This window comes from Apostichopus japonicus, chromosome 15 (genome assembly GCF_037975245.1).
Source record: "Apostichopus japonicus isolate 1M-3 chromosome 15, ASM3797524v1, whole genome shotgun sequence".
NCBI classification, from domain to species: Eukaryota; Metazoa; Echinodermata; class Holothuroidea; order Aspidochirotida; family Stichopodidae; genus Apostichopus; species Apostichopus japonicus.
The window spans coordinates 800,963-822,899 of NC_092575.1; the positions used below are offsets into that span (position 1 = coordinate 800,963).

At 37.1% G+C, this 21,937-nt stretch overlaps 2 protein-coding genes across 3 annotated transcripts in view; one reads left to right on the top strand and one right to left on the bottom strand.

Moving 5' to 3' along the window:
- Positions 1-6,847, bottom strand: part of LOC139980541 (uncharacterized) — a 33,252-nt gene extending 26,405 nt beyond the window's left edge. The window contains exons 1-2 of one of the 2 annotated variants that reach the window (XM_071992260.1): positions 6,590-6,847; positions 782-912 (exon numbers count right to left, since the gene is read on the bottom strand). In XM_071992260.1, the coding sequence (XP_071848361.1) occupies positions 782-912; positions 6,590-6,777 (319 nt within the window). In that variant the 5' untranslated portion in view covers positions 6,778-6,847. The remainder of the gene's footprint in view (positions 1-781; positions 913-6,589) is intronic. The other variant, XM_071992259.1, reaches the window with a different exon arrangement.
- A 3,720-nt stretch (positions 6,848-10,567) lies between these two features.
- LOC139981092 (uncharacterized) lies at positions 10,568-20,615 on the top strand. The gene is made up of 7 exons (XM_071993268.1): positions 10,568-10,721; positions 11,608-11,748; positions 12,191-12,392; positions 12,740-12,927; positions 13,499-13,583; positions 14,209-14,447; positions 15,582-20,615. The coding sequence occupies exons 2-7, from the start codon at positions 11,731-11,733 to the stop codon at positions 18,660-18,662; spliced, it is 3,813 nt and encodes a 1,270-aa protein (XP_071849369.1). The 5' UTR covers positions 10,568-10,721; positions 11,608-11,730; the 3' UTR covers positions 18,663-20,615.
- Positions 20,616-21,937: the final 1,322 nt, after the last annotated feature.

A 21,937-nucleotide genomic window follows, 5' to 3' on the forward strand; every position in this document is an offset into this window, starting at 1 on the left:
AACCATTACTTTGGGAGTTAACACGTTACTTAAGTTTTCAGACTGACCTCAATTGACCTCATGTGACCTTTGACCTCTACATATACCAACAGGGCTCTTGTACTGACTATGTTGGATCAATATGCCACATTTGAGTACAATGAATATTTAGTAGCTGGTAATTGTGCAGCATAAATAGAATAAAAGACGTCAGACTGTACATCTTTCAAGGTTTTTTTACGGAGAAAAAAATTAAATTACAGTACTTAGAACAACTGCTGCTGGCATGATTCTAATGTGAGAATTTAAATTCTGACCTCAAAATTCAAACCAATCCAAAACTCAAAACAGAAAGACTGTACATAAATTGTAGAGAACGTTTCAGTTACTATGTGACTTCTGTATCTCAGGCCTCAAAATTCGGGCTATTTACTGGCTACAATAAATGCCAGTGAATTTTGCCATTGACCATAAAAAAAAATTAAAATGTTAAAAAATGGTAGTTGGAATTTTCTGCCAGTTGACAATAAAGTACATAAACACATGGTACGTCAGTTAGCAATCGTCAGGCAATGCAACCACATGATTGCTATTCATAACATAAGCTCTACATGACTGCTTATTATCACCAAATATTCTTTTCAAAAGCCTGTGCACAATTAAACTCATCTGTGTTGCAATTCAGGAAAATGCCGGTGAGAACTTGATTTTAGTCAGTAGATTTTTTTGAGAGTGGCTAAAATTATGAAATTCTAAGACTGGGTCATTATTATTGTACCATACTGTACTTGGAGGGACTTACACTTTGGAAAGATTCCTGGATCTCTAAAAGTGGCTAAAAGTAGATTGGCTATCACGATGATGAATATGACCGCTTCATAGACTGCAATTCCAATATATGTGTCAGGATCATTCAACAAGAGCTCTTTTAATCTGAAAGGAAAGAAGATATGAAACTAATTAATTCAAAACTGTCAAAGATTACTGGGGATGACACATATTTCATACAGCACAGGGAAACATCATCATATTACAGTACCTGTACTGTAAGAGATTACTGGACACATATATCATATGAACAGGGATACATTATGATATTAATGTAACTTAAAGACAAAACCGTACAGAACAGGGATACATTATGATATTAATGTAACTTAAAGACAAAACTGTAAAAGATTACTGAAGACGACACATATTTCATACAGTACAGGGAAACATCATTACTATATAGTCTAAGAATGTAAAGATTGAGGAAGGTATCCATTACATTTATGTCTATCACAAGAGACCAATAGTGATAATAATGTTTAGGTCTTCTGTTCAAATGTAAGAAAAGTGAATCACACACACTCTAGGTACTAGATATCAACAATTTAACTATTAAATTCAAGACATATCCATCCTACTGTGCAGTAGAGTATCTAGATTCCAACATTTTGCTGAGAAAACAAACAAAAAACAAATATTTCAATTGACTTAATTAACAACCAGTACCTACAGCATAATTCAATACAATATGCTTCTTTAATAAGTACTGATCACATGTAAAATGCAATTTTTCTTTCTTTCAAAACTGATCAGTTTTGCATTGTTGAGACTACACTTGGCTGAGTATTGCAGTTAATACTGTAGCTTAGGCAGCATGTCAAAATTACGGACTCCAGGGAGGGTGGGGGGGGGGACTCCAGTTACCGACAGCCAGACTGCCCAGGACAAAGTTTATTACTTTCTACAGTTTCACACAATAGATACTGCAGAGATAATCCCTATTATTTGACATTGATTCAATCATTCATCCTACCTGAGAAGGATTTCACAGCTATCACAGCTTTTCTCTTTGGCACTGTGCCTCAATGAATTGTTTTGTTTAAAAGAAATGTTAGTTTTAAAATAGAATCAAAGTTACAACAGACAACATAAAAGATGGTTCTGGTATAATAGACTGCAAATCGGTTGTTGTGTAAAGTACAATACATGTAACCCACCCGTTTATTGTTTATAACTCACTCCCTGCATAGTAGACCTACAGTACTGTAGAAGCCACAGTACAGGGTGTGCAGAATACTTACATAGCATTCATATCAAATAATTAAACATGTGACTGAGTAAACAGTGTTCCTTGAAACATGGGTTATTGTTTGTAGAGAAGTAGTAAATTATAATCAAAACTGACAATTGAGTGAAAGCTATGAGATTGAGATATTAAGTTACCAGTGAATTGCTTTTAGAGTCCAGACAGCTAATTTACTATGTAAGCTTGAATCTTGTAAACTACATATATACTGAAGATAATACAGTGCTGTTGCCAAATTTCATTGGTTACATATGAACTAGGTACTGCACAGTAAAGGTACTATGGTAATAAACCTGTAAACATAAATCAACAAGATGTACATGGGGGCTTAGTGTTCTACTGCATACAAGAAGGAAATTATGTCTACTGCAACCAAAGCACATAAAGTACCTTCATGCGAACAAATTGCTTTGATTATCCACAGAACGAGTACCAGAACTGTGTAGAAATGAGTATCCAAGTATCGAAGCAGCACTCAATTTTTTTTCATTATTTTTAGTTTTCAAGTTACATTTCCCAAAATCCACTTCCAATAAAATTGTTTTCCATGCACATCGACAACTGGGTGGAAAAAAATAATTACATATAGTATGTCAACTTCTGAACGCAGTTGAAATGGGGAATGATTTTGAAGAATGGTAGCTCATCTGTGACTGTGGGACACTTTTATTTTGATGTATTGATGTCTCATTTTGCAAGATAGGGCTAATTTAGTCTAGACCTAAACAGGAACACAAATCTGTGTGACCTTTGAAAACTAAAAGATGTAGCAATCCCAGCTTTAAAGACACACCGTAGCCTGGTGTTAGTGTTGCATGTACAACTGTACTCAAATTCACAAAGCTTCACAGAAATTAGGATTGTTGAGCACTGTCATTTAAACATACACATGAAATGAACAATACATGTTTAAAGAAATCACATTTCTGCCAAACATTCAATCAGTCCTTTTACCTATGCACAGTAAATATCTGATATTTCTTGTAACTGTAGGAGAACCGCATGTACCGTAAGTTAAATACAATAAATTCCACAGTACATTTATTTGCCATTTTAGTACATGACCAATTGGCTGCTCTACTGCACATTGGTTGCTAGAGGGGAAAAGTTTAAGGACAGTGAAATTTTACGGTATCGCACACTTAAATGCAATGCAAATTCGGAAAATTGCTACACGTATGCAAAGATGTAGCATATATAGCAGTTTCTATACATTGAAGCATACTATAGACAGTATTTCATACCAAGTTTCATACTGTAAGCCGCAGCATTTGTCTTTGGTCACATATTGGAGAGATCTGTACAGTAGATGTACACAGTACAACTTGAACAGTATCCCAACATGTATACAACTGTACAGTATACAAGAACTACTCTGTACTGTACATAGTCTTTAGAAGGAACTAGCAAACCCATATTATTTCCTGAAGTTTTGAATATTTGAAAGCTTCGTGTTAAAATGAAAGGTTGTTTATTTGCACAAGAATTAATGCGGTCTTAAGCAGAACTACCAAACTGACATGCATGTACAGTAGGTCTTAACAAAGCATTACACATTACAGGACGTGTGTAGTAGCTTTATGCAGTTTAGCGTGAAAAATGTCAGCATTCAATGCTCCACTCCCATTCTAATTTTTTGCAATGCATTGATCAAATTCTATCACCTTTTCTAACATATGTCTCAAAATGTAACTGTTGTGACTGTTGTATATCAGGAAGGTCCATTATGAAGTTAAGCGATAATGTGCCTAAAAGTTTGGATGAGAACAAGTAGCTATGTAAAATACATTGTATACAGAAACAGCAGATAAATAATTATAATAATAATAATAATCAGCAGTTATTTTAACGACGCTTTTAATGGACCACATAAGTGGGAAAAACCCGCAAGGGCTTATGGATTACAACTCACACGTCAGGTGGCTTCCAATTCAACATTTCACTGTAACTCAAATTTGGAATCTTTTCAATTTTAGAAAGTCATTTCAGATGGGAAAACCGTTGGGTGAAAAACCCACATTACTATGACCCGGCCGGGTATTGAACCCGGAACCTACCGATTGCTAAGCCTTATCGCCTAAAATGCCACGGTCTTTATCCACTCGGCCACAGCACCAGTATAAAGACAATGGTTTAATACAACAAAATTGTAGCTCTTGTTGAAGCCTTCACAATTCTTACAAAATATTCCTATAGAATTAACAATGTATTTTAACTTTTAAATGTAAATTCATTTTGATGGGAAAACTGATGATTGGAGGTTGAATTTGAAGTGTGATATGGCACAGTACCTACCCTTGCATCTACCTCCAGGTGTTTGACAGTTTCTTAGTATAGGCCTTGTGCGTACTGTGCATGTGCCAATGTCACTTTTGTACATTGTTTTTCAGCACCCGACAATCGCTTAGTTGCTTTTACAGTGTGTAACCTCTTTAGGCCATGAAAAGGAGTTTTAGACTACTATGCTACCTGCATGTCACAAACCCTAATTATTTTATGTACTGTGTGTATGATAGGCTACAGCACTTACAGTACTGTGTATGAGTAAAGTGGATATACAGTAAAGTCACCTTACAAAGCTTTCCAATGTCCAGAGCAAAGTGGCAATCAAACAACATAAATGAAAGGAAAGTATTCAATGAGTAGAGAACCAGAAAATTGTTTCCCATTAAATGCAAAATCCTGTGGCCTGCATAAATTATTAAATTTAAGTAGTGGTAGCTCGGTGGTTAACGCTGGTGCCTTTCAATCATAAGGTCCCGAGTTTGAGTCACTCCAAGATTAATGTATGTCGTCCAGTTACAGAGTTGTTGACAACTCTGTCAGCTTGCGGCTTTGATAAGCCAATGATGGCTTCTTTGCGAGTTCCTGCTTGCAGGAGGATCTACAATACATACATACATGCATACATGCATACACGCATACACGCATACACGCATACACGCATGCATACATACATACATACATACATACATACATACATACATACATACATACATACATACATACATACATACATACATACATACATACATACATACATACATACATACATACATACATACATACATACATACATACATACATACAAATGTTAAGGCTTATCTCTACTGTGGGTGTATCAAAGTTTCAATATAAGTTTAACCCACAAGGCCGGCAAGTGTGTCAAAACTCAAATATTTTAAATCAAAATTTTATGCCTAGGCTAAATGAGGGTGCCGTTATTCTCTGCACACAGTACAGTACTTCCCACTGGCACAAAACGGTGCTTTCCGCACACCAAATTTGTCAGCGGAAAACAACGTTTTTGTCAGCGGAAAATACTGTTTTGCTTGGAGGAGCAGAATGGCTTACTGAACTGATTAGGCACATTGAAATGATTTAGGAGGATGGAGAAGATAGAATTTGACTGTAGCAGGATAAAATTTAGCACCGAGACTAGATTATTATTAAGATAGCTTAGGTTCAGAAGAGGGATGACGATTTAGTACAAGTGGCGGTGATAATTAATTGTTTAGTTAAACAGCACCACCTTATTTGGTTTACAAGTAGTTTTTGATTTGGCATCAAGGTGAAAAAAGGTGAGCTGCTGTAACAATTTATGTTCCATCGTTCCATCCTTTAGGGAGTATCTTTTGTGGTATTTTCTAATTAACCTGTTGTTTTCTTTTGATAAATGTTTGTGACGCTGACCGCCACCGCCTTGTACTACTTTACGTGATCCCCAATTACTTACACCCATGCCTCCAGTAAATTATAAGCAGCTTTACTTTCCTGACATAAACTCTAACCATCTAACCACCATCTAACCATCCTTATCGACTTTTTTAATACTTTCTTATGTTATTTTCATCATCCTGAATTTGGTATCCTAAAATTGAAGAAAAATATAGTGTACAGCTGAAAGTACTGTATGCGAAGAATAACTGAAACCACTGTATGATTGTCCCAATGAACATAACCTACAGAAGTCCTCTGCCTATCTTTCATACCTTAGGTGGTTTCTGCCCAGAAAAAGCTACCTTCAGCCTTTAGGGAAACAACCAATTTTCTAGCCTAGGCCTAGACTTATTTATATTTCTTCCCAATTCACCAAGAGTAAGGAAATTCCTTTTATACACCCTCCCAACTTCAGAGCAAAACAGATACAAAAGTTCACAAACAACAGGAATAAACTAACACTTTGGCCTGGTGTAGACCCAAGATTCTGAGCAATTGCAGAATAGCCTACCCCGCAATTCACACACACAGGTTTTTTTTAAGAATGACGATACATTTTACAGGGTTTCTTTTGCATGTAAGCACAGAATTCAGCTATCAGTTTCAAGTATATACATAGACTATGCCGTTGCGAGAGACGACTTTTCGGTCTTATTGAAACTGTCAACCAAGGTTAAGTCAGGAATAGGATAGCCGATGTTTGGGCCATATGTATAGGCTCACGTACAGTAATGTTAGCCTAGCAGTAACACTTACAAGTAACAGCATAGCCTAGCTTAGTATTAATTTAGCCTAGCCAGTATTAATACTTACGGAAAGGCGAAAAATAAACCAGAGGCACCAATTACTAGTACGTAAGCAATAGTTACAGGGATGTATCTTGTAGATAATCTACATTTACAGTTACGAACACATCCCATTTTCATCCAATTCATGGAAACATTCTCCGACAAAAGTGTATTCCGAGGCGTTTTACTTGTTGTAGTCGTACTCTGTCGCATATGTATACCGAAATATGACAATTAGTTCAATTTAGTACGTTCTGTCGCGGCCTTAGTACGTAAGAATCTTTGCATTAGATTTGAGTACTACTGTGTATACAATATAACTTGAGTTGTTGTGCCTCATTACTCTAAGTATCATTGGGTAGAAATAAAATAGTACACAAAATTCATTTCCTTCTCTGTGAACAAATGTATGGGATGTGGTTTGCTCGGTAAGCGATGTTAATATTCAGTTATTTGCGATAGTGTATCCTAATAATACTGACTTATTTTCTACATTAAGCTTTCTAATATTGCTTAAGTTACGTTTCCTACGCGGCCTTAATCTTTGAGGCAATACCCGCCCTACTTTTTTTCCACAAAATCATTGGCTATAGAGAAAACGATTTGTAGTAAGTCTTCTGTTGACGCTCTTGTGTATGGGTAGACTTGTGGTGATTGTTCATGGAAATAAAACATTTAATAGTTCACGAATGTTGTCAGTATTATAAATATGTATTATTTCACTCATGATGTCATGAAAACTGATTCTATCTACATGTGGTTAGATTTGCTCGTTTGAAATGGCGCAGAACGTTGGCTTATTAATTATTTACAATAAACCTCCATGTTTCCTTCACCACAGTAGTGCGCTTGAATATAAAAATAATTATATAGAAAGAAAAAGAAAAACACCGTACAGCAGAAAAATTGTTGAAGTAAATTCATATTCAGTGGCGTAGGAAGGTACTTTTGAGTGGGGGGGGGGGCTGAAGACTGATGGCCGGCCTGGGGGAGGGGTCTAAGGGGAGGGGGTGTCCCCCTCCCCTTTGGAATTTTTTTGCATTTCCAGGTGGCCTCAGATGCAATTTGGTGCAATATAGCACACTTCAACACCCACTCCATTTTGTAAACTTAATTTTGTATTTTCACCTGGCCTTAGATGCAATTTGGTGCTCCAAATGAGATTTTTTTTTTCTCATTTGGAAATGCCATAGGGGTTTTCTGACTTGCGAAGCGGGGGGGGGGCGGAATGATACTTCCGCCCCTCCACATTTTTCACTGGGGGGGCTGTCGCCCCCCAGCCCCCCGGTTCCTACGCCCTTGTTCATATTTAATCGAACAATATGATGCGAGAAAGTAAATAGTAGAAAACATTCTTTTATAGATTCTTAAACTTCGGCCAGGTTTCTTTATTTGCAGACTCGTGAACTTATACTGGCTGAACCATAAAGAAGTAAATTCGGACATTAGAGAGACATCATAGCTTTTGAAAGTATAAAACCCCGTTGAGCGTCTCCTGTCGAAGCAAGTTAATCGAAAAAAGAGTCAACGAAAATCATTTGCAATATTCATTAAACTACTGTAGACTATCAGAAACCCTTAGTATTAAAAATAAATGAAACATAAATAGTAACCCTTAGTATTAAAAATAAATGAAACATAAATATATATATATATATATATATATATATATATGCAATGGAGGAAAATATATTATGTACGATTTTCGATTTTCATTTGTATATATATATATATATATAGCGTCGGTGCCAATTCTAGTAGCGTCGATATATACCAGGGTGGCCTGTAGTGTCGGTGCAGAGGCCTGTGGCGTCGGTACTAGGTGCCTTAGTGATGAGAATTCCTTCAAGTTTTTGTTTGTTTTAACACGGCGGACCATTCTATCATATTTGGGGGCAGTGCGGCTCTGCTTTCACCCCCAGATCCGTAGAAAGACGGCGGCTCTGCTTTCAGCTACTGTGAAGGTAATCCGATGATACTTATAATTATGACATGGCAAAATAGAAATGATTTTATGCTATGCTGCAGTGATATCATCTCAGTAACTATCAGACCTCTGCTTAACTAAAAAGAGGATTATGCTGTATTTGAAAATTCCCGTTTCGTCTGTCCATAAAGTTATGTCACTTTTACAGCAGAGCCATATGGTTCTGGTTTAAGTGATGGCGCTCTTAACTAATCAGACATCAGAAATAAATAGAGGGCTGAATATTGAGAGAGATTACTTCTTGCTGACATACTGATATAAATCTCTAATATTCTACAGTAAAACTTGATGGAAACATCAAACATCGGTATTAATTGACACCACGGTAATACTGTGTACATGAATGTACACGTGTGGGCAGACATTTTCGACATCGAAGTTAACTGTTTGGGAGATTCAGGAAATGTGAGGTGGAGATGAGGAGGGAAAATGAACCCGTCTATGGATTAAAAAATACATCTAAGAAAATAAGTTGGACACGGCGAACTGGGGTGGGGAGAGGGCATTGTATGTGTTAACCTCCTCCTATAAGTACCACTACATCGCTACATGCTATTCTAGACTACCATGATAATTTTAATGTAGATGACTGCCCTGATCTTTCCAAAGGACGTTCGGGCGAGTGGGAAGGGGGGGGGGGGCAGCATAAGTACTGTATCCTTTATTTCATAATTTGATATCATTCGAATTTTCATGCGTAAGCAGTTCTTTTTGCCTGCTTCAATGGCTATTAAGGCACGTTTTATGTTTCTATACATTCTAATTAACAAACAGAACTGAAGAGTTTGCGAAGCCTGGGCGCTCCTTTTCTCCATCTAAGTTTCCAAGATAGTCCTTTTAAAGATAGGTTAAATGTCTTAAATGCTACTTTATAACTGAATTATAGCGTCATGTCCACAGACATTCATTTAATAGTACATGGGAATTCATTGTTATCTCTTACACATTTTAAAGTATTATATTATCTTCTTTTAACAAACAGAGTAATATGACCCCTCGAAAATATTGTGCCTTATAAAATTCGATAAACAATCGAGTCTGCAGAGAGAGAGAGTCGTGTATTCGTTTTGTTCACTCAAATCATAACCGTATTGACAATATTGTTCAGCAGGGCGGAGGAGCGGTCGTAGGTTTTTTTTTTATTGAAACATCGAAACGCTGTTCCCGCAAATTTCGTAGTACAATACAGCTTTAGTATTTTCTTTTAATTGTAGTACAAAATTCTATTTTTGTGATTCAAAAATGTCCTTTTGTTATTTAGAAGTGAACATGTCATGAGAAATTAAGAAAAATGTAAACAGAAAGTACAAACTGTCCTTAAGATTTCTTTAATTTATATTTGCCTTTTCATTGAAGAAACAAAAGTAAGCAGAGTTAAAGTAGAATTTGTGCTTACGGCGAATGCGCAGATGCCATTTAATCGTCGGGTTGGTTATGTGGTTTACCCAGTGGCGTAGGAAGGTACTTTTGAGTGGGGGGCTGAAGACTGATGGCCGGCCTGGGGGAGGGGTTTAAGGGGAGGGGTGTCCCCCTCCCCTTTGGATTTTTTTGCATTTCCAGGTAGCCTCAGATGCAATTTGGTGCAATATAGCACACTTCAACACCCACTCCATTTTGTAAACTTAATTTTGTATTTTCACCAGGCCTTAGATGCAATTTGGTGCTCCAAATGAGATTTTTTTTCTCATTTGGAAATGAAAAAGGGGTTTTCTGACTTGCGAAGCGGGGGGGGGGGGCGGAATGATACTTCCGCCCTCCACATTTTTCACTGGGGGGGGGGCTGGCGCCCCCCAGCCCCCCCGGTTCCTACGCCCTTGGGTTTACCACTTCAAATCAACCTCGCATGTACCCCTGCCCCCGAAATTTAAATTTGTTCCCCTCCCCTCAGACCCCTCCCCGGATTGAACCCACTTGCGACTCCTGTTTTGATAAATGTAGCAATCTATAGCAAGTTGCGAAATACGAGACTCTGTAAAAATGATATTTAGGTATTCATAGTTGACGCTGCAGTTTCGCATTTATGAATGAAGCCTTGCAAAGTTACATGTTAAACTTCGCACGGTACGGTAAGGTTAACCCTGGTTGATACACAGTAGGACTTGTGTGTCCTAGAACTTGTACCGAATCGCTGTTCTACATCTGTACTTAATACAAAAGAAAAATATATTACGTGAGAATTACTCTCTTATACGTGGTCATGTAAGACTTCGGGCTGGAATAGGCGTTAACTTAGGGGCTCAGGACAGCAGGCCGAGTGTTTTTGCTTTTCTGCCAAATACGATATGTCACGGAACTTGGTCCTAGGCGTAGCCTTTATTATTGTTGTTAGGACTAACGCTAGGCCTCCTACGGTAACTGTTATTATAAGTTACTGTTAATCATGTCTAAACTTCACTGCAGTGCCAGTCGAGTTAGGAATAGCAATTACTAAGTTGGGGAAATAGAAGTACTTCATTTATTTCATTTGCAATGGCTAAGCATAAATTAGGCCTACCTTAAATAAATGCTAAAGCCTAGCCTAATCCTGTGTAAGTTACAGAATACTTTTACATTTTAAGGGGTAAAATACAGTATGTCAGCATGGTCAGATTGGCATACCTGTTCAAGCTGTGCAAGGCACGGCTCCTGCAGGTAAATTGGAACTTCTATTTAAAATAATTTGGATGATGGAAAACAGACAATTGAGCAATTTAGAGTAACAGATTAGGTTGAAGACAAGCAGTACAAATATTTGGAAGCTTGAAGAGAGAAAGGAGCTCTACAGTATGTACGGTATTCAGAGCAACTTATAAATATAGTGCTGTCATCTTGGATCTAGCTGTGCAGATGGTGTTGCATTGTGTGATGTATAGGTAACAGACCAGTTTCCAAAGTAATCACTGTACATGTGACATTATAATATAGGTAGGGCATGCAAACACAATGCTGTTAATATGAATGTGTGTCCTTTTGTTGGCTAGCCATTATACATTAAAAATGTCATATTTGGTTCTTAAAATCTTAATCTCCTTAATGAAGCTTATGCAATGACATCATTTTTCTTTCATTATTTTCAGAGATGGGAAATGTCTGCCATGTGATTAAAAGATCCTACTTTAGTACTTGTGAGCTCATGACTGTTAAAACATGTGAAAACATGAGAACTGGTATTTCAATGTGGAAGAAGAATCCTCTGAAAAATGCCTAAACTCATGTTGGTGAGCTACAACACATTGATACTTTTGTAATGAATATCACTTTATAACATTTGGGAGAATTGTTTGAGTGATTCATGTCACATTAATGTTTGACAGCATTTTGCAACTGATATGGAAGATAACATGACATGTTCCTTTAGGGACTAGAAACATCCTATAAATTGGATTATTGGTCAAGCAATCTGTCATGAAGTAGAGCTGCAATACAATATAAACATAACCACAATGATACCAATCCTGCAAAAGTAAATCATCTTTCTTCAGAAATAATAGTAAACAAAACCACAATTATGATGAGGAACCTATTTCACAAAATTGTTGACGTGTTCATAGCGATCAAGCAAATGAAAATGAAATGAACAGATTGGCTTTGAGATCTCTTTGAAACTACTTAGGTACCATACTGCAGCAAGTCTTCAAAAGACACTTTTCTATTTTTCAGGCTCATCCTTCGATAAGGGTTAAAGGATTTGAGAATGTTTGGGAGCCAGTCATTTGCACTGACAGGGAGTGTGAATTCAGGGAAAAGAGTGACCACATGCACTGCCCTCTATGTCCGCTCAAGGTCTGCAGTCAAGATGAAGCTTACATCAAGATGCATTTCCGTGTAAAGCACGTGGATGAAGGAGTGGATTGTGAAGAAGGTACATAAAGTCTTTCTTGAACTAAACAAAATAGCAGCTGTTTCTTCTTACCCACAAAAGTGTTGTTATTTTGTATTTAACTTCAACGTCCAATGGCAATACAATTCCTTTGCCCTGATCCTATCATTCAAACTTGATTTTTTTTTTGAGGGGGGGGGGAAGGTAACCACTCTCTCAAGATTATTAACAATTGATGTGACAAAGTGTAACCAACTAATAAAATTGTGTCTGTTCAAGTATGTTAAAGAAAGACAGAAGTTTACACTGGAAATGCATCCAGCTTTTTTGAGCTGATTTAATTAAGTCTGTTCTTACTGTTATGATTATTATTTTGATATCCTCTTCAGGCTTCTTTAATCTGAAGTGTTTCTCCCATTGCTGGGTGATCAGTTGTCAGAAGGAGAAGCAAGTAAGGACACCACATTGGCACTGTCATCGCTGCGGAAGTGTATCCACCAAAAAAAATGAGTTACAATCTCATTTTGACAGCCCAAAGAACAAAGGAAAGCATGACACAGTGACACAGATAGTGCAGGTGAGATACAGAAAGCATGTAATGGCACATAGATACACATAGTACAGGTAAGATACAGAAAGCATGTAATGGCACATAGATACACATAGTACAGGTGATATTAGGAAAGCATGTAATGGCGCATAGATACACATAGTACAGGTAAGATACAGAAAGCATGTAATGGCACATAGATACACATAGTACAGGTGAGATGCAGAAAGCATGTAATGGCACATAGATACACATAGTACAGGTGAGATGCAGAAAGCATGTAATGGCACATAGGTAGACATAGTGAAAGAGTTATCAAAACTTCTTTATTCAAGTGTTCTATCCCAATTGATAGCTATCAAGTTGTGAATAAATGTTTTCAGTTCAAAGTAAAGCTGCTTTATATATATTTTTGTTTAATTTGCTGGACAGAATATTGTGACTATTTCCCTTGCCTTGCCGTCAAGAATGTTGACATCTTTCCACACATGAGTAGAGATTTAAAGAATATACCCATTTAAATATGTACTGTAACTAATGTTGACTATATTGCCGGCTGCTATCAGTAGATTTTTTCTAACCTATATTACATTTTCAGAATATTAATCAGGGTATGAATGATCTTAAAAGCAAACAAAAGGACAAGAACCTGCCATCAGCCCAAAGACCCTCAAACAAACATGGTATGTATATGTCATTAATATATTGTGTGTATGGAAGTACCGTCTACTGTATATTAAATGCAACACTTTTATGTTCCAACTCAACGATTGATGAAAAATTGTACAGCAGGTAAAAAGGTGAACCTTGCAGTAAACATGCTAACATTTGGTAAAAGAGCTGGTTGCATATCCATAGTAAACCAGTAAAAACTAATCCGCTAGCACCTGATTCAATGAGGTGAGGGAAGGCTTGCAAATCTAGCTGGGGGTGATAGTCTGGCAGAAAGTGTCTCATTATGCAGGTACATAAAGCCCTACGAATGTATGATAGCTAATCAGCAATACATAGGGGCATGTCTAGTAGGAACACTCTCAAGTATTTTGTTTTGCTGTGAATTTATGTAATGACAATTAAGAACCCATCTTGAATCCTATATGAATAATATAAATAATGCAAAACAAAATTAGAATTAAATAAATGTTCTGGTCACATAGTTTGCTTTAGTTGCAATGACGGATGTCCATTTGTAACTAAATTTATGTCAATTTGTAACTAAATTTTATGAAAATTTTATAAATGATGCAAAATTTAAAAAACCAAATACTGCTTTAAGACTTTGAGGTATATATACATCTTCCTCTTCAGACGTAACCACTCAGACCCTTAGTGAGCCGGCCAGTGTGTTACTAAACAGGACTGTATCTACAATGACGGAGGGTAGACTGTGTCAGTCAAGCAAAGCAGAATGTCTGAACCGAAGAAGTCAGTTAGTAGAGAGAACGATTCACCTGGAAGAAAATATATTATCCTTGAAGAATGAAAAGAATACCTTGGAAGATACCAATAAACACCTGCAAAGGGAGGCTAAACGGTTTAAAGAGAAGGTAATTGTTATATATATATCTCGATTGGAAATAATAGTATTTAGATCTATAGATTAGGTGGACCTAAATGGTTTTGAAGGAATTGTAGTTATCGGAAGCTAAACTAATATGTGGATCTAAATGGTTTCAATGAAAAGGTAGTTATGAAAATGAAAATAATTGTACATTCAAGAATGAATCAGCACAGATTATGAAAAGGTAATTACTATGAATTTAAATGTTTGTTAATTTATTGAATAATGAATTCAATTAGTATAAAGAATAGGTACTTATGATAGGATTGTGGGGGGGGGTGGGCATGGCAGGAGGTTTGACACTCCAGTAGAAGTGTCATTTACTTTACTGTATTGGTTGCAGTTGAAAATTTTGATTATATACATTAAATGCTGGTTACCAACACAATTCACAGATTTCATGAAAGTTTTGTTCTGGTGTTTACTTATTTAATTTAAGTTAAACTTCCAGTAAACCAGCAATTTTGTGTGTTCTAATGAAGGCTATTTGTTTTAGACAGTTAGTAAAACATTCAACAACCAGACGTAATATTGTCACTGGATTTTGGATAATTGTGAGCCCTGTTGTGAACAGATTCCTCGTTTATTATTAATGAAAGTACATATGGGACCTACGTATCAACAATATTATTGATCTGTGATAATACTATATGTAAATCGCATTAATAATGAAATTACATTTAGGACCTATAGCACATGTCAACAATATTATTGATCTGTGATAATACTATGTAAATCGTTTCATTAATAATGAAATTACATTTAGGACCTATTGTACATGTCAACGACATTATTGATCTGCGATAATACTATATATAAATCGATTCTCTCAAGCTTATACAACATCTTACAAATGTAAAAGTTTTCACACTGAAAGTTACCAATAAACCAATAATATCTGTAATGATATTAAGGAATTTAAAAGAAACAGTCATAAATCTCAAAACTGTTCACCCAAGAAGTGAGACTTCATGTATTTCCCATCAGAAACTGCCATTTTAAGCATTAAACTGGTTCCCTGTTCAGACCACTTATCCAAGCATCTATGGGAAGAGTTTGTCAAAATATTTCCTGAATCCTGTCTCCTATGTGCATTTCCTTTCTTTTTTTCAATTGTCAGCTCTTGAAGGCGACTCGTGACAACACAAAGCTGAGGCGTCAGCTGAAAATTGTGACAGCAATCATGCTCATCCCGGGAAGAAACAGGAATACCCAAGAGAGCTCACCACCATCTAATCAGCCGAAAGTGACAACAAAGAGCTCGCAGAATGGTCCTTCAGATGTGCCTGTACCTGAAACCAGCATCGATGTCTCCGTGGAGAATGATAAACCATCCAATAGTGCTCTTCCCAGTCCAGCACGTACATGTCAAAATACCACCAGTGTAGTAACACTGCCTTCTGTGACAGTGAGCTTATCATCCCCATCATCTTTGTCAAGTTCCTCATCTTCGTCATCACTTGATACAGATAGCAGTAGTGATGCAACAGAGCAGCTTGGAGGAAGGAATACTGATGTAACCGTCACTGCCCCATCAGTTATATCGAGGAACGATCATTTACCTATTGAAAGCACCTCCTTGGTCACCAACTGCACTGCAAGTGTTAGGAATCAGTCATCACCATACCTATCTGGTGACTCCATCTCGCCTGCCTCTGTCACCACGAGTAAGGAAACTAGCAGCAAACATCAATGTGATGAGAATTCCCTGATGATGAGAACCATCACTAGTTCTCAATCTCCTTGTAGCTCTTCATCATTCACCAATACTTCAAACTCCCTGTGCCAATCCCAGTCCACCAGAGACACTGGTCCTTTAGTACTTAACAAACTTTCTTCTTTCTCATCACCAAATGAAAGGCTAGCAATTGTCGACACGCCCCTGTCCTTGAACCAAACACAACGTTTACAAAGTGAAGCAGATAAATTACCAGGAATAATTCACCCTGCCTCTGTTTCTTCTGAAATGACTTCCACAATGGTTCAATGCTATGTAAGGCTGCCAGAGGGAGACATTTCCCCTTGTTCTGCATCGGACATGGTAACACAACAGAGCACCTCTGCTGTACCCATTACTAATTCCTCTGAGAACACATTGGATTTTCTTCCTGTCAATGTTTCTGGTGGAACTCTGATTCAAGCTGAGCAAGAAGTTGTAAGTATGCCTCTCAGTAGAGACGGAGATAATGTAAGTCATGAGGGATTAATTCAGGCAGATACTAAACTTCGATCAGGAACCGGAAAGACTTCGTCAGGTAGCGTGGTTAAAATTCCCGCAAGAAACAAGAAGAAACAACAGTCACCATCATCCTCTGTTAGAGCTCCTCTCGGTAAAAATATGAGCGGCACTCACCTCTCTGCGGAGAGCAGCTCAAGGCTACTGATGAGTTTAGCTACCAAAGTAATGGAGAGAGCTCTAACTAATGCAAGGAAACCAGAGGACACAAGAAAACATTCAGCAGGTTTGAGCAGCAAGAAAACCCTGAAGACAAATAGTAATACTAGAGGACCGTTACGGTTTGTATCAGGGGATCCAAACACTGTCGTGGGTAGAGGGAAGAGTGTGTCAGATACTGTGAAGAAGAAAACTGCTTCAACGTCAAAAGAGTCCAGTACAGCTGCAGGGGATGGTGATGTTGTACATAACGATGGCAGGATAAGTGTTTCCTCAATGTCAGAGATCTCCAGTACTGATAGAGGTGTGATAACTGTACCTGCTCTACCTCTAACTACAGCTTCTGATAAGAGACCAACTGATTCCATAGTTACCAGTACAAATATCTCCGCAATTGAGAGACCTTCCTCGTTATTGACAGAGGATCTCGACAAGCTGTCGACCACATTATCCAACCAGATAAAGGACACGTTGGCAACGATAAGTAGCGACTCGCCCTTGAATGTGTCACTTGAAGCAAGTGACAGTTTCCCAGGGCAGTCTACTATAGCTTGTTCTCAGAGCATGATGGCAGGGATTAATCAACAAGAGCAAACCCGTACAGAAGGGCAACTATGTGACGATATAAGCTCAGTAAGAGACGAGCCCACCGTACAGGTGAACCAATCAAATGATTGCGTTGACGCAATGAGCTTAGATGTAAACCAAAGAGAGTTTTCTAATTCAGCAATATCTAATTTGGGGCATAAGGAGCAATCTTCCTTCAATCTTCTCGATGCTGGCGATAAAAGTTCCAATCCAGTAAAACCTTGCGAGCCTGCCGATAGAAGAGTTAATAGTGAAATAAGCAATCAGGCACGTAAGAGAGCACTCACCAAAATAGTGGATACGGACTTTGAAGCTCTTAGTCCAGGTATCTCGTCGATGGTAGCATCAAGCTCCTCCTCCTCCACCTCCTCATGTAATGGGATTCCTACGCCAATCGGTACGGGTACATCATTGTTCTCAAGTGATGGTACTATTGAGTCCTTACTGGATCTACGCGAATACGATCTGTCGTCTGTAGTAGATTCACTCTCTGCATCAGATAATCATGAGAGGTCCGGTGCAGATGAGATTCCAGACACTGAGTCTCTCCTTGAACTCTTCGAAAGAACTTTCAGTGGCGGAGGACAGGACATGAGCGTTATTGACCAGTTGTCATACCCTTCCATTCTAGAAGAAAGAGAAGAAAGGAGCGATTTCCCCTCATATTCTTCACAGTTGTCTTCCATTTTCTTGGCCAACTCGGACAATGAGCAAAGTTTGCATGAAAGAGATAACGTTTTGATCGACATTGCCAACTTCTGTGATAATAACATCTCTCCATTGCTCACAAGTGCCAGCCCTTCTCACAGTTCAAATTTCTTGTCAATCCTACGAGAAATGGAGGACAACCAGACCAACATCGGTGAGTCTCTGTCTCAAGCAAGCTCTCATTTGAGAGACAGAGAAGATAACGAGACCGACAGAAGCCAGATATCAGCCAATCAACTCAACCAATCGGAAGCAGCAGCAGCCTCAAGGTTAACTGACGACAACACTTTGGACAACCACAGAGGAGCCAGTGCTGCCTGTAGTCCAACCTTAGAGATCAACAACGTGAACAGTCTGCTGTCAGAATTGAGAGAGGGTGAAAAACAAGATTCTCGCAGAAGGAAACATGAAAAGCGGAAAGGTAAGAAACGATCGAGGAGTCGAGAAAGAAGTCGAAAACCAAAGAAAAAGAAACGGAAAAGGAATGGCAATACTGAGTTACTTTCATGAGCATGCAGGGTCTTATAAATCTATCGGTTTTTGTTTTTTTAAATTTATTAAAGCCTTCCTTTTTTTTTTAGTTTAAGAAACCTCGCCTGTCATGTTGGTATGTTTATCAAACATGTTAGGGTTATTTTTTCTCACACAGTGGGAATCAATTCCAAAGTATATAAATTTGTTTATTCTTTTGAAAATAATAGTTTCATCCATTTATCAACAATTGGCAAAAATATAAAATTTTTGCTTTATTACTTGAGGAAGATTACAGGAATGGTTAAATTATTGAGTTTCCAAAGAGATTATTGTGGTCAAAAGCAGAGTACAATTTATGGCCACATAAAATAGTTACACTTTATGCCTCAAAGGCATGTGCCTGATTTTTTTTTTTTTTTTCAAATTATTGATTTATTTTGTGTTAACAATCAAAACAACTTGATCCTTATGAATTAAATTTTACAACTTATCCATTTTTTCCATCTTCAGAGTTTAAGTCAGTCCTGTTTCAGAATTTAATTTAATTTTGTTTCTTTTATTTAAAAAAGTACAAACTCACACCACCTTGTCTACTTCAAATCATGGTTCGCTATCAGTGATGATTTGAAATCTGCACAAAACCACATTTGTGACATGATGGGGTACTTCTTAAACAAGTAGTTGTGATTCAGAAGTTTGTGTGTGAAGATGGCTAATGTTTATTCATACTGTTAGATGGAGGAACTGTAGATACATGCTGAATTAGATTAGAACGGATTGCATATCGGAGAATGTTTCAAATTTTCAACAAACAAATTGCTAAACGGTATAAAAATCTGAACAAAAAGGGCAATCTTCCTGTTCTAATCTTAAAAGAGTGGTCTCATTTATAGTGAAATATTGCCTCTCTTCAGTTTTGAAGAAGTGATAAGAAAAAGATAAGGTTAACAAGTTCACCTTTTCTTTCTTTTTTAAGTTTCAAATTTAACCAAAAAGACTTTTAAGCTGATTCTTGCTGTTGGATGTAATACACCATTGAGTTTACTATGTATTATACCAAAGAAAAAAAATATGACATGTTTGCCTTAGAATATACAACTTTGATAGGTTTATGGTACTGTACATACTAGCATATTGCTAGTGATATTGAGTTATTCTACAAACCTTATGTTCTTAGTGACAAAGTAAACAATATTACGCTATAATTAGTGATTGTTATTTATTTATTCCTGATATGTTTCATTGTAGTATTAAAAATACTTCAAATGAAACTGGAAAAAAGAATGTTATTTACTTTTGGCTGTAATTTCATGTTTTGTTTTGAACTGAAATGTGTATAAAGCCTGTGCCCTACATTGTTATGGAATTTTTGTTTCAAACTAGAGTTGAAAGTTATAGAAAATCAACTCATTAACATTTATATTTTGTAATATACCACAGAAGAGAGGGTTTCCAGTGAGTACAAAATGTTCTTTTGTACAACCTTAAAGGTGGTCTGTGGAGGCCCCAAATTATAACATGCTATAATTGCTAGAAGTTTTCAAAAAGTCCTTTTTTGGAGGTCATTACTTTCTAAATTGTTCTCAGACATTTTTAAGGAACACACAAGATGACTGAATGTCCAAGTGAGGAAAAAAGGTGTGTATAACTAATATGCTGAAAATAAGGTAGATTAGATCAATTGTCATGAGCACTGTTGCATTTGACACAAGTCAGGATGTACTTCTGTGGGCTGCATTATGAGGAAAAACAGTCACTTTGAAAGGTCAACCCTTCTCTATTTATTGAAATGAATACAAATGTGTGAGTTGCAGGGGAGGGGGGGGGGGCTGGAGGGGGAGCAGAAAGGACAATTTGATTGTTGGGGAGGGGGAAATTTGACAGAATTGCTTTCCTATTTTATTGGATATAAAGTAAATAAGTTGTATGGGTGCATAGCTGGTGGAATTGTATTCCAGGTTTCAAGAAAGAGTCGTTTGCTCTTCTCAATCCAGTAAAATGTTGATGTTTTGGAAAAATTGAAGATTCGGTGCTGGCGATGTGTTTTTTTTAGACTACTGCCATTTTTCAAGTTCCGTTTATAGCAATTTTGAGCTGGTGCAGGTGGTTAAAGAAAAGAAAAGCAGTTAGTTTTTGTTTGTTTTGCATATGATGCTATGAGTAGAAAAGTTCTACTATTGAGTTAATTTGTCTCTCTAAAAATCATATTTTATTTTTGTTACTCTTCTGACTCTCACTAAGTGGTTGCCTAAGCTGTTTGTTTCATCTCTCAACGCAATTAATTTATATCATATTCTTTAACACAATACTCGAGTGTATCTCCACCCTTGAACAGCTTCTAATCAAAAGTTTTATTTTTTTGTTACGATTCCAATACCCTTTCAAACTCTTATAATATCAAAGGAGATAAATTATTTCATATTTATGAATGTAACCCTTTTATTTATTTATTTTGGTTATAATTGTATTTTCTTTTTGTAACTTTCATTGTACTCTCTCAGAGAGTTACATCAGACTAGGTAGTATCTAGACCCATCGCTATCAATATCAAATTAACCTCTTGTAAGATGTTTGATTGATTCAATAAAATTGAGTTCTGAATAGTTTGAATTTTGGACTTCATTTCCACCAGTGCAACTTGTTACTGCAGCAAAATATTCCAACCTGACAAAAGGAGGGAACAGTCTTCAACATGTGGTATTGCGTGCTGCTGGCTTCACTCTGGTTGATGGAGTGACATAGGCAACAAGGAAGCGCTTGAAATTATTCTAAGGAACAATGCAATTTCCCCAGACTGTTTTAGGTATGGAAGCCAGGAACCTTTATCGCAGGGCTCTAGGCAAAAACGTATTTCTTTCCTTGAATAAGAGGTGTGGCTGTGGGGTGTTTGAATGAGACTCCCATATATCAGGGTTGCCCCAAAGAAAAAAATCAAAGTATAGATGTTCAATGGTGCATTTCTAAGGCACATTTGGACTCAAAATTAGGTCTATAATTAGACTGAAACGCTACCTTAAGGTTAAACAGCTCCCTCTGGACTTACGAATGGTAGAGGGCACGGCCTTTGTATATACTGGACCAGACTCTGTAACAGACCTGACTTTATCATACTTGACAGCTTGTTGAATAGTGACACACCCTTTTGGAGAAGGACAAAAGAAGTTGTGTCCCTCGTTAAATTGCTAAACTGTTTTGAAAATTGTTTGAATGTGTTTGAAAGAATGACTTTAGGCAGAATGTTAGTATTGATACGTTGTAGTAACCATTGCTTATAAACGCTCAAAAGGGAATTAACCAAAACATATTCTTTT